Below are 13,619 nucleotides of genomic sequence, written 5' to 3' on the forward strand. Positions count from 1 at the left end.
TGACGTGAACTTGTTCTGACACGGACGCTACGAGCCCGTCCCCGCCCCACGGAGCCAGGTTACCGGGCCTCGTCCCTCTTGAGCTCAACTTCCGCCTCCAGCTGCTGCTTCCGCACACGGGCCTCCTCGGCCTTGCGCTGCTGCTTCAAGAGGAAGGCCGCCCGCTTCTTGGCGAGTTCATCCTCCGCCTTCTGTTCGTCCTGCGAAACAGACACCGTGCACTGGTGCGGGCCCGACCTTGGAGCGCCCGCACACCACCGCACCCCGGCAACGGTCCGCGACACAGGCCGAGAAAGCCCCCACCCCCCATGTGCGGGCCAGAGCCCGTTTCCTCTTTCTGACCGGAGGCTCAGCCTGTCTCCGTGAGGCTAAGCTACAGAAGGGAAAGACGCCGCCCATTCAGAAAGCATCCGTGACGCTGCCAGCTCCCAAAGGCCCCCGTGGAATCCAGCCTGCCTTCCCACCACACGTGTGCTTCCACAGTCAGCACCACCCCCAGCTGTCCACTTCACGGCCCCGCACCGAGTGGAGCGAGCGCCCTCTGCTAAGATACGTCACACAACCGAGGCATGTCCGCCCGCACGCCAGGCAGGAGGCAGGCACACTGTCAGCGTGCAAAAGGGGTCCTCGCAGCCGCTCTCCCTCTGCTTCCGAAGGCAGCGACAGGCCAGGCGTGGAGGAAAGCACGAGTGCCTTCCCGGCTCCACGGCCGTCAGACCGCATCCCGGCGCGGCAGGCCTCCGCCCACCGGTCTCTGGAAGGAGGAAGGGGGCGGGGCCTGCAAGCGGAGACTGCTCCTCTTTCCCAGTGACTGGAGCACCACCCAGAGAACACTGCCCCCCGACACGTGAACACTGCACAGGGTCTGCGCCCCGGGCCCACAGACCAGGCTCTGCGGGCACCCTCAGCCAGAGGCGCTGGCTGCGTGGCTGTGGGCGGAGCTGAGTCCCGGGGACAGACCAGGGCCGTGAACTGCGCCTTGACCCCCCCGACCCCGCGCAGACAGGTCTGCGGGCCCTGCTCTGATCGAAGTCCTTCATGGCACCCCCAGGACTAGGACAGCGTGAGGGCACCCGACCACAGCACACACGGCGCTGCCCGCACTTTACCTTGAAGAAGAAGCCGACCCCCGGCTTCTGGTCGCCCTCACTGCTGAGGTCCACCGTGCTCTCGCGGCCCTCCGTCTGCCCGTCCTCGTCGGGGGCCTTCAGGTCGGACAGGTCCACCTCGATGAGGCTGGCCTTGCCCCTCGGGGCCCCGTCCACGGAACCGTCCTCCCTTCCCGAGATGGCGGGGGTGCTGAGCCCCGCCTCCTTCACGCCAGCGTCCAGGCCTTCTTTGAGGCTCATCTGCTCCGACAGAATGTTCGCGTCTTTGGGCGAGGACAGGACAAACGCCCGCTGGTTGCTCTCATCGTGGAGCCGGTAGCTGTCGAAGAAGCCCTTCTCATGAGGGTCACCCCCAGGGTCTGCAACGCCATCCCAGCCCGGGTCCGAGGGCGCCCGAGGCGGAAAAGGCCGTCCGTGAGGGGGGGCCTCCACGCTGGGCGTCGGCGTCTTGCTGCGGGAACCCTGCTGCCTGTCTTTCGCAACCTTCAGCTCGGCTGGTCTCCCCAGCCGGGAATTCCGGCCCTGGCCGAGACGGGGAGGTTTGCGGTGGCCCGTCACTGCGGTGGGAGAGAGCGGCTCCACAAAGTGGATGGATGCCTGGACCTTTGGGTCCTGGGTGTTGTTTCTGGAACCTGGGGTGGGTGCTGCAGGGGACTTCAGGAGCAGCTGCTCCTGCTGCTGGGAGATCTTCAGGATGGCCTGCTGCAGCGTGCTGATGGTCTCGTTGAGCTTCTCGATGGAGAGGTCGCATTCGCCCACGTCAGCCACGTCCCCGGAGGCCTCCAGGAGGGCGGCAGACAGCACTTTGCCCTTCTCCAGCTCTGGCAGGGCGGCAGGGTCCTTCAGGCTGAGCTGCGGAAGGAAGGCCAAGCTCTCTCTGTCCACACCCTGGCCCTCGCCGAGACCGTCCCTGCCCAGGTCCCTCACAAGAAACACGTCTGTTCTGGACACGGCCGTGTCATAGTCCTCCCCGTCGTGCTGCGCGCACTCCCGAGCCACGAGCTCTGGCTTCAGTGGCTGGGGAGCGGCCTCGCTCTTGCCCTTCTTGACCACGTGCAGGAAGGCCGCCTTCCCCAGCTTCAGGCGCTGCCGGGCAGACAGCGCCTCCATCTTCTTCTTCTGGGCCTCGATGGCCCTCCGCTTCTCCTCCAGCTGCATGTGAAGCTGCACCAGCTCGGAGGCCAGCAGGCTGGCGTGGTCTCTGCCCTGCCTGCCGGGGCTCTGCTCCCTCCTCTGCTTCCACGTGGTGAGCGGGGCGGGGCAGCTCTCCGAGGCGTCGGGCGTGGTCTTCTGGGAGCTGCTGGTGCTCGACTTGGTCTCACAGCTGTTGAGCCTCTGGAGCTTCCGTTCCGCAAAGCTGGTCATCTTCACGCTCCCGCTCGCCATGGAGACGCTGCTGAGCTGGGAGACGGTGCTCAGGCAGGGGCTGGAGCGACCACTGGCGTCGTCCTTGTCCTCGTGCTCCTTCACCTGCATGTCCTCCTGCAGCTTGGCCGACTCCTCCTCGCCCACGTACTTCGCCGGTGGCACGGCACGGTCCTCGCCCAGGAAGTCCTGTTCGGCCTCCTCCAGGTCCGCCACATCCGAGTCGGAGTCCTGCCTCAGGACGGCCCACGGCTCTGGGTCGGGGGCGCGGGGGCTTCTCGCACGGCCCACGGACAGCCTGCCCTCCACGTCCTCGTCGGCTCTGGCCACGTGCAGAAAGAAGCCGTCGGGAGACTGTCCTTGGGACGGCGGGTCGAAGCCGCCACCGGGCAGGGGCCTGCCGCGGGCCTCCCCGGCCTGTGGCCCCGCCTCGGTGCACAGTTCTGAGGAGGAGATGGGGGTGAAAGTCCTGTTCAAGTCACGACTGGCGTGGGTGCCGGGCGCCTTCCTCCGCCCCAGAGGCAGGTGGCCCTCACCAGGCCTCCTGGCCGTGCAGCTTCTCGGCCGCCCTTCCCCACACTCGTCCTCCTTGGCGACCACCTGCTTCTCCTTGGCCGGCCGGAGCACAGCCGGCATCAGCGGCTCCAAGAAGAAACTGTCAGGTTTACTTTCTGAGGTGCCTGCCAGTCTCTGGGGAGACCTGGCACCTGACACTGGGCCCAGGTCACCGCCGTGGGGGGCCCCGTCCGTTCTAATAATGGCCACGAGCTCTTCGTCCTCGTCCTCCATGTCGACATTGTTCAGGAGGCTCCTCCCATTGGCCCTCAGGGTGGAGGGATGAGGCTGGTTCTGTGGGGTCAGGGTGAGGATGTTGGACGCCAAACTATCCTTGCTGATGGAACGGGCCAAGCTGACGCTGTCGCCAGAGCCGGGGTCCACATCGCCACTCGCGGCGTGATGGAGAGCAAAGGGCGCTGGCTGAGACACGGGCCTGCAAGGCGGGGGAGAAGCCCATTGGACACGCCGCTGCCACACCAGAGGCGACTCCAACAGGGCGTGACGGCAGCATCAGTTGTGAAGAGGGCACGGACCGTAACGGAGGGCAGACCAGGGCCGCTGCCGTAACAGCCGCCAAACGTTCTGCCCCCGGGGCCCCTTTGCTCCCTTAAACTGCCGAGGACCCCAAAGAGCTGCTACTTATCCGAGTTATCATTATTAACCATTATCATACTGGAAATTAAAGTGAAAATACTTTAATACTTTAAATACTTTTAAATCAACTTTAGGTTGACTGAATGCTGCAACAGGAAACCCAGTGCGTGAAAAGGGACCACACCTCCTGCAGTGGAAGTCAGCGCCGCGCAGAGCGGCACCGGCCCCTACTCCTGCACATCCCGCACACCCGCCCCTGACTCCGCCCGCTGCGCCCCCGCCCGCACGACACCCTCCCTCAAGAGCAGCGGGGCCGCAGGAGACGTCCCAGTGCCTGGGGTCCTGGGCTGCGGCAGGAGGCTGCTGCTAGTCTAAGGAACGTTTCGCACAGAAATTGAGAGTAGGCTGACAGTTCACCTGTTTTTTTTTTCTGGCCACGCCACTGCTGCTCCCCGTGGCTGCCCGTCCACGCGAGTCAGGGAATTGGACCGGTGCCGCTGATCTGCAGGGTGGAGGAAGCGGTCAGTGTGCGCCGCGGTGAGTAATCAATTCTGTGCCATTTAAAACTCTTTCAGCCCAAGAACCAGTTCTCACGGGAATGTTTCTCACGGCAACAACGCAACTCAACAGTGTCAAGGGCTCACGGCGTGTGCCTCGACAGTGATCAGTGTGAACCATGAAACACAACAATCAGAACCCTGAGCATCAATACATCTCAGTCCGTGCTTAGCGCAACACAGCCACTTTCTGTACACTCGACACAGTCTACTGGATTTCAGCGGTATTTCCACTATAAAGACAACAAATTCCAGGCACGTCGACACCAATGACATCTGTTCCGCCACGGCGCTAACTGAGGCTACCGCGCGCAGCAGGAGTTGACCCTTGAGGACCCCCGTCCAGACAGACAGGCTGCCGTGAGGAGAGGGAGGGCGGTCTTACCGGGCGCGTCCTCTCCCTGCACCGTCTTCTGCTGTTTCTGCCTCAGGGGCAGCAGAGGGTGCGACGGGCTAAATGCGGAAGCCCCTTTCCCCCTAAATTTAGGAGAAAGAACAGAGAGAAAAACCACTGGTTTAGCCATCTTCAAGTTCAAAAGCAAATGCAAAAGAAACTACAAAGGCCATCACGAGTTTACCCTGTCTGTGAGAAATTCACTGATCCTCTGAGAAAGATCAGTTATTAAAAAGAAAGAACCAAAAGAATGCCAGTAACGTCAAACTCGGGGTGGACCACCCGAACTGCAACGGGGGACACCCTGGCGTCTGGGGCGGTCTGACGGATGGGTGTGCGGCACACCATCTCCCGGGGACGGGAACGAGCGGCAGGACAGTAACTCAACTCCAAGAGCAGAGACACTCACAGATGTTCGGGCTCCTCGGGGTGCAGGTGGTGCCGGTGGCAGCCCTCGGCTGGCAGCGGGGTGGGGGGCTGCAGCTCGGCCGGGCTCGCCGCCGCGGGGCTGCCCAGGAAGCTGCGCTTGGTGGCGTTGGAGATAGGAACAGGGGGCCGGCTGCTTTTTTGGTGTGACACAGTTCTCACTGCAGAAGGAGAAATTGTACAGAAATATTCTTATTATTTACAGTTACTTACATCAACAAGAATCACTCCAAAACACCCTGCAACTTTTGTAAGCACCCAAAATAATTCTGCTTTTACTTGAAACCAAACTTCTCCAAAAAAAAACTGGTTTCAAGTTTAACAAACACACCCTGTAGCAATGACTACTGTGAACACTGTATCGAAACGTAAAGACACGATACAAATTAGAAGCAGTGAAACCAACAAGCAGCCTGTAGCAAGTGACCTGCCACCCAGCAGCCACGTCAGCTCCGGAGCTGACCAGGAGCCCAGTCTCCAAGGTGGCTCCCCGAGTGCTGGCCCGAGGCAGTGGTTCCAGGGCCAGTCCAGGGAGGCAGGAGCTGGACGTGGGGGTCGGACCATCCCTGGACGGCTGGCGACAAGGCCCTAGCAACATGGCAACTGGAGCCCAGATGGCTCCGGCACGTGGGGCAGCCCCCAGGCAGTGGCCAGCAGGGGGGATGCAGAGGCTGAGGTGACGGGAATGTGGGTGGCTGGCCTGAGCCTGCTGGAGGCTGAGGGGACGGCAAGAGGCAGCCAAGAACCACATGAGGCCCACATCACAGAGCTGCACTCAGCGGCGGCCCTGGGACTGGCGGCCCGGAAAGCCGGCTGCTGGGAAAGCCGGCTGCTGGGAGGCTGTCACGAGGATCCTGACACATGGGACAGGGACTTCTGTGTCTTCAAGACCTGAATTCCCAGACTCCCTGGAGCTCTGAGCATCTGCACACGAGGGCACTCCTCCCGGTGAGGAACCAGCAACACCGCACACCCCCGCCCTGTGCTCGGAGACCTGCCGAGGCCTCCGGCAAGATGGCACGTGGCCCTGCAGAGCCTGCCCCACCCTCCGGCCTCTGCCAGCCCCCAGCATGGGCTGGGCCTGACAGGGAGGAAGAGGCCATCCAGGGGAGCCAGCAGGCCCAGGCAGCAGCCAAGGGAGGCCGAGTCAGGGGAGGGGCAATCTGGGGGTCTGCCCAAGACATATGGGCAGCAGGGACCTAGTGAGCAGTGTGCAGAGACTAGTCACACAGCCCACGCCGCGTGGGAAGAGCGACCAACTACTGTGCATCCTGAAAGCCAAGGAGGCGGGGGCTCCATGTGCCGAGACCCAGCCGGCAAGAAGCAGTCACCAGTAAGACATGTGCAGCTTCACTCATGCCTTTGCTCCCTTCCGCCTGCGCACACCCCTTCTACCTGCGCGCACACCTTCTACCTGCGCACACACCCCTTCTACCTGCGCGCACCCCTTCCACCTGCGCGCACCCCTTCCACCTGCGCGCGCCCCTTCCGCCTGCACACCCCTTCTGCCTGCGCACCCCTTCTACCTGCGCACCCCTTCTACCTGCGTGCACCCCTTCTACCTGCGCGCACCCCACAGCACTCTGCACCCCGCTCCTGCTTGACAACTGGCTGCTGGGTGCGCCGCGTGCCCAGGAGACAGGGAGTCAGGGGCTCCTGAGAAAGCAGTGGGGCCCACAGCAGAGGTGGGTGGGCGTGGAGGAGACCTCCGGGGCCCCTGTCGGTGCCGGGATGGGGCTGAACCGGGAGGCAGCACAGGCTGCGGGCCCCCAGTGAGGGGAGACACCGAGGTGCCCAAGCTGGGGACGGGCGGAGAGACATGCCCTCGGCGCAGCCCAAACCCGGCTCTGCTCGGCTGCCCCCCAGCAGTCTGGCGGGGTCACAATGGCTTTAGTTGGGACCACCAAGGTGAGCATCGTTCCACAAGCAAGTGGGCACACGGAGTCCCACTTTCACGAAGTGCCTAGCCAAGGTCAAGTCTCCTGCTCGTTTTTCTGCAGGTTTTTCTTCTGCTCACTGCTGCGACCGAGCTTTCTACATATTCTAGGCGCCAGTTACCACTGGCAGTGGCCACGTATCTTCTCCCCTGGAACAGCTAGCTTATTTATTTTTATTGTTCTTATAATCTTTTAATGAAAAAGAAAGGTCTTATTTTAATATGGCTGAATCATGTTTTCCTTTGTGCCTAATGTTTTGATATAAGAAATCAGAAGGACAAAAACACACTTTCCCATATCACCTCCTGGAAACTTTATATGAGGGGGAACCTAAAATTCATTTATAAAAAATTGTGTATTTCAGAAGCAGAAATCAAGAAAAAAAATCCCATTTGAAATAGCAAAAAGAAAAATAAAATACCTAGGAATAAACCTAACCAAACAGGTAAAAGACCTGTACTCAGAAAACTACATAACACTGAGGAGAGAAATCAAGGAAGACACAAACAAATGGAAACATATACCGTGTTCACGGATTGGAAGAATTAATATCATCAAAATGTCCACGCTACCCAAAGCAATTTACACATTCAATGCAATTCCTATTAAAGTACCAATGGCTTATTTCACATTTCACAGACATAGAACAAACACTTCAACAATTTATATGGAACCATAAACGACCCCGAATAGCTGCTGCAATTTTGAGAAAGAAGAGTAAAGCAGGAGGGATCACAACACCTGACACTAAACTATACTACAAGGCCACTGTAATCAAAACAGCCTGGTACTGGCATAAAAACAGGCACATGGACCAATGGAACAGAACAGAGAGCCCAGAAATAAACCCAAGTCTCTATGGTCAATTAATATTTGACAAAGGAGGCAGCAACATAAAATGGAGTAAAAATAGCCTCTTCAACAAATGGTGTTGGGAGAACTGGACAGCTACGTGCAAAAAAAATGAAATTAGAGCACCAACTTACACCTTATACAAAAATAAATTCAAAGTGGATAAAAGACTTAAATATAAACCGTGATACCATTAAAGTCCTATAGGAGAAAGTAGGTAGGAAAATCTCAGATATTTCACGCAGAAACTTTTTTAATGACATGTCCCCTAGAGCAAGGGACATAAAGGAAAGAATAAATAAATGGGACCTCATCAAAATAAAAAGTTTCTGCACAGCTAAAGAAAACAGTATCAAAATAAAAAGAAAACCAACTGTATGGGAAAACATATTTGCCAATGACACCTCAGACAAGGGTTTAATCTCCAAAATACATAAAGAACTTACACGACTCCACTCTAAGAAGACAAGCAACCCAACTAAAAAATGGGCAAAGGACTTAAACAGACACCTCTCCAAGGAGGACATACAGAGGATCTAAAGACACATGAAACGATGTTCAATATCGCTAGCTATCAGAGAGATGCAAATTAAAACCACAGTGAGATACCACTTCACACCAGTCAGAATGGGCCATCATAAACAAAGCAACAAACAACAAGTGTTGGAGAGGTTGTGGAGAAAAGGGGAACCCTAGTGCACTGCTGGTGGGACTGCAGACTGGTACAACCACTATGGAAAGCAGTATGGAACTTCCTCAGAAAACTAAAAATGGATCTGCCTTTTGACCCAGCAATTCCACTGCTGGGACTTTATCCTAAGAACCCTGAAACACCAATCCAAAAGAACCTTTGCACCCCGATGTTCACAGCAGCACGATTTACAATACCCAAGTGCTGGAAGCAGCCTAGATGCCCATCAGTAAATGAATGGATCAAAAAACTATGGTACATTTACACAATGGAATTCTATGCAGCAGAAAGAAAGAAGGAGCTCCTACCCTTTGCAACAGCTTGGATGGAACTGGAGAGCATTATGCTAAGCCAAATAACCCAGGCAGTGAGGGACAAATACCATGAGATCTCACCTTTAACAGGAACCTAAACAACAAAACAAAGAAACAAGCAAAATATAGCCAAAGACACTGAAATAGGGGACAGACTGACAGTGACCAGAGGGGAGAGAGGAGGGAATTTCAGGGGAGAATGGGAAGGGTTCACGGGAACAAATTTAAAGGACACATGGTCAAAAACTAGGGGGAGGGTGGTAATGGGAGGGAGGTGGGGAGGGATGGGTGGGTGGGCTGGAATGGGAGTAAAAGGAAGAAAACTGTACTTGGACAATGATTAAAACAGTACAAAATGCAGGAAAAAATTGTGTATTTATTCTCACATGTTTAAACTTCAGTCATCTTCAAAGTACCCTCCATTTGAAGCAATACGCTTACTGAGACTTTTTCCCACTGCTCAAAACAGTTTCTTGTTGTTGTTTTTTTAACTGTGTGGCTTCCTCTCACATGCCCCCGACTGGTGACCTGACTTGGCCAGCAACCCACGCATGAGCCCTGACTAGGAATCGAACCAATGACCCTTTGGTTCGCAGGCTGGCGCTCAATCCACTGAGCCACACCAGCCAGGGCTCAAAACAGTTTTTGAACTTGTCTATTTTGATGCCTTTCAGTGCTTCTGCAGTTTCTTGTTTCACTCTTTCACATCAGCAAAATGTTTCCCCTTGAGGACTTTTTTAAGCCAGGCAAAAATAAAATAGTTGCCCAGGGTGAGATCGGGTGAATAGGGACGGTGGGGCATGGGGGTTATGCCATTTTTGGTCAAAAACTGCTGAGCACTTGGCATGGTGTGGGCAGGCGCACTTGTAGATCACCCATCATGAAATGGCCTGGCTGGCGTAGCTCAGTGGATTGAGCTCAGGCTGAGAACCAAAGCGTCGCAGGTTCGATTCCCAGTCAGGGCACATGCCTGGATTGCAGGCCACGGCCCCCAGCAACTGCACATTGATGTTTCTCTCTCTCTTTCTCCCTCCCTAAAAATAAATAAATAAAATCTTTTTTAAAAAAAGAAAGAATGGGCGAATACGTTGTCTTCAAAAAAATTTTTCACTGATTTTTTTTTCACGCAGCCTCTCACACCACCACCAGCCGGTGCACTGATCCAGGTGGGTTCCTAGACACTCACCTGGTGGGGGAAACCTGGACTACGGGGGGCCCGTGCTCCAGAACACAGTTCCAGTTTGGGGGGTGGGGAGCCCGCCCTCGTAGATTCTCAAGATGGGCGGGTTATCTTACTCTGCTGAACGTGGGTGTGTTCTGCCTTGCGGGCGGGGCAAACGGGAGGCCCTGCAGGCGGGAATAGCCAGCAGACTCGACACAGCTGCACCTCCCACCGCGGAAGCACATCGGACTCCTGCGGCCCCTCGGCTCTGGTCTGGGACAAGGACGGGCCCCGGGCTGCACAGGCTGAGCACCACGTGGGAGAGCACTAGAAAGGCAGTGAAGACAGGGCGAGGCCTGCGCTCCCACAAGAGGCCACTCAGACTCAGACACCACTGCCGCACAGAAGCCCAGGAAGCGGTCAGGGCCGCCTTCCGCGTGCGGGACTCTCCAGCAGGAAGCAGCTGTCACTCACCATCTTTCAGCTCCTGAACATCCCTGGGTTGGACAAAATCTGGTCTGACGTTCTCGAACCACCAGAAGAGTTCGGCTATAAAAACCATAACGTTTGGCTACAAGAAAACACCACAAAACGGAGATCATGATGAGCAGCTTACTCACGTGTGGTTTTAAAAACATGTGTTATTTAATAATTCATTCTTACCTTCAACACTAAGGGAGCATAAAGCATGTCTTCTAAAGTGAGGTAAAAACATTTGTTAAGGTATTCATTGGAGAACTCTCTCAGAAGCCGAATGTTATACAGACTGTCAGCCATGGACGTTACCTCCTTCAGGCATATATCTAACAGAGAAAAAGAACACTGCAATTCATTAGAAAGGTATTCTGATTCGTAAGCGTGTGTACATACAGAAAATTCCAAACTGAGAAACATCTTCCGGGCAGGCAGTGGCGACAGGTTACAACACTAAGAGATTTAAACATCACAATGAGTATCACAAGTAACAACAACTACAGGAAGAAAACACTCAACAAAAAGACCTGAGAAATCTCTAGGCTCTCATTTAAACTGTTAACATCAAAAAAAATAACAAAAATTACTTGAGATTTTAAAACTGGGCTTCCAAAACGGGCAATAACCACCCCCGTTCGGTTCCAAAAGGGACGTGATAAAGCTGGTTAACGCTTAACCACTGGTGGGGGCTGCGAAAACGAGATGACATGGTGACACCCGGTCCCGACATCCAGGAGACTGTGCGGAGCAGGCCCCCCGCCACGGCACAGCACCGGGGCGGCCGGTTCTCCGTTCCCGGCTGCTCTGCGGGGCGCCAGACCCTCAGGCAGCAGATCCCAGCACAGGGGTCTCGAGGGCCATTAAAACGCCCCCCTCTTTCGGCCCCCTCTTTCGGAGTGTGAGTGGGAGACTCTTGGACAAGGCCACTCAAAACTAAATTAGAAGGAGCCGGACTGATGAGTAAGTTAATTCTGCCTGTAAATAAGTAGACAGGCAGCTGGGTGACACACCCTAAGAAGTCAATTTTGAGGGTTTGGAAGCAGGCGCAAGCAGGATTCGAGGCAGCCTGATCCGGGGACTTCCATCCTAGACAACACCCCAGCTCTAGGGGTCCTCAGACAAACTGGGTGTAGGCTGAGTAACCGGGTACATTCCTATTGCTGAGAGATGTTTCTTTCATTTAAAACTACGATCATGAGCCTTGGCGGGTATGGCTCAGTGGATGAGGGTCGGCCTGCGAACCAAAGGGTCACCAGTCGGGGCACATGAAAGGCAACCACAGGTTGATATTTCTCTCCCTCCTTTCCCTTCTAAAAATAAACAAATAAAATCTTTTAAAAAATCATGCCCGTGAAATATTACGAGCACACAGAAGCACACTGGGAGCTGCGCCTCTCAGGCCTGGCAGGGAGGGGCGCCGCTCGCTGGTCTACTCGCCGCCGGCCACCAGGCTGTCCCCAGCACGACTTCTGACGGCTGGAATGCACCGGTGGGCAGCAGACGGCAACCCTGCCCTCAGGGCTCAGACCAGCCAACTCCACCTCGGCTCCCGGGTGACCCGAGAGACACTGTCTCTGGCGTCTGAGACTGAAGGTGTCAGAGGGCTGGGGAGAAAGGCTGCATCTTCCAACCCTGGTTTCTCGCCTCGCCGCGTTGTGGGGAAGCTGCCGAGCGCCACAATGGGCTGAGGTTCCTCTGTGGCCTCAATCACGGCCACGCTGAGGAAGCCCACCCCCAGCCCAGGCCCCAAGCACCCGACAAGCTCCCTAGTCCCTTCCTGGCTGGCAGAGGAGCTTTCCCAGCCCCTTCCAGCGTCCTGCCCACACCTCCCGCCCACCCACAGCCCCCCACGGCCAGACAGGCACAACAGACCCAGAGCGGCCAGTGCCCACTCAGGGGTTTTCACCCTAAGACGTCTCCTGGCACCCAGACTCTCCCCTTCTCTCAAGTTCGGCTATGTGCTTTAAAAACGATTCTGCCTACAGACCACACTACCCAGCACTTCCGTACTTGAAGCAGGAGCAGGACCGTCACCAGCTCACCCCCCCGACACTAGAGTCTACCACGAACATGTCACCTGTGGGGCTGTGTTCCGGCCATTCCCTCAGCCTTGCACTTCCTGCCTCAAAGAGAAGAGTGCTCAGCAAACCAGAGCTGGCGCTCCTGTCCCCGTGGCCCTTACAGACCTCCCCACGGCGTCATCCACAGCGTCAACTCGCTCTCCCTCCCACCGTCAGGCTGGGGGCACCCTGTGGGGACACCTGGCATCACTGACAAGCCCGAGAGTCACTCGTCACGGCCCGAGGACAGATGCAAGCTTTACTTGTTTTCCACCCCACACGAAGTGCCACCTGTTTCAAATCCCCGTGGCAGGGCTGACAACAGCACGCCACGCTTGAGGCCGAAGAGGAGTCACAACGACCACACTCACAGCCCTGCGCTGCCGCCGCCAGGTGTGCACACACCACCCCCGCTGGCACTGGGGGCTGGGGGCGTGGTGCTCCTGGGCGGTCCCGCGTCTGGGCCCACGAGCCCCCGGGTGTGCTCGGGGGCCCGCACTCACCGTCCAGCTTCATGTGCCCCGGGCAGTAGTAGTGCACCACGGCCAGGAGCGCGGCCCCGTCACTGCCGTCCCGCATCAGGTCCTCCAGCAGCGGGAAGTAGGGCGGCTGCCTCGTGGACAGGTGCTCTCGGCGGTAGCGCACCTGCGGTTGACAAAAGGAAGACAGTCCCTACACATGAGGTGCCTCCACTACCGCCCACGTCACGGGAGCCTGTTACACCGAGAGGCCGCGTAACGCCCGCTGGACAAGGCTGGCACGAGGCCATCACAGGGGAGTGCTCAGGCTGCCCGGGCCGCACACTTTACACCTGCACCCGGGGCACGCGTGCCAAGGCCGGGCACTGCGCTCCCGGCTGCCCCGGGTGACGGGAGCCCCCACTCTCGACGGCAGGGCCCCGCCCCTCGGAGTGTCGCAGCACAGACCGGGGGAGGCAGCAGGCGCGGCCACTCTGCCCCACGCCACATGCTGCACACGGATGAGAGGCCAGTATGGACACCCTCATGCTCGGAAGCCTCTGAATTCCTTTTCTCAGGGTTAGCAGTGTTCACCGCGTTAGGTGATTTTAAAAAATATAAAATGGCATTGGTATCCAGTTCAAGGACTTTCCGAGACCCGATGAGAC

The 13,619-nt window shown here is 56.9% G+C and overlaps 1 protein-coding gene across 2 annotated transcripts in view; it reads right to left on the bottom strand.

Moving 5' to 3' along the window:
* CAMSAP1 (calmodulin regulated spectrin associated protein 1) overlaps positions 1–13,619 on the bottom strand; it is a 44,278-nt gene that overhangs the window by 7,088 nt on the left and 23,571 nt on the right. For both annotated transcript variants that reach the window (XM_045846136.1, XM_045846137.1), the window contains 8 exons: positions 12,997–13,138; positions 10,623–10,762; positions 10,434–10,530; positions 4,987–5,164; positions 4,569–4,660; positions 4,044–4,128; positions 1,110–3,465; positions 64–200 (listed from right to left, as the gene is read on the bottom strand). In XM_045846136.1, the coding sequence (XP_045702092.1) occupies positions 64–200; positions 1,110–3,465; positions 4,044–4,128; positions 4,569–4,660; positions 4,987–5,164; positions 10,434–10,530; positions 10,623–10,762; positions 12,997–13,138 (3,227 nt within the window). The remainder of the gene's footprint in view (positions 1–63; positions 201–1,109; positions 3,466–4,043; positions 4,129–4,568; positions 4,661–4,986; positions 5,165–10,433; positions 10,531–10,622; positions 10,763–12,996; positions 13,139–13,619) is intronic.

The sequence above is a fragment of the Phyllostomus hastatus genome, unplaced genomic scaffold, assembly GCF_019186645.2.
Source record: "Phyllostomus hastatus isolate PE091 unplaced genomic scaffold, TTU_PhHast_1.1 phas_contig_495, whole genome shotgun sequence".
In the NCBI taxonomy this organism is placed as follows: domain Eukaryota; kingdom Metazoa; phylum Chordata; class Mammalia; order Chiroptera; family Phyllostomidae; genus Phyllostomus; species Phyllostomus hastatus.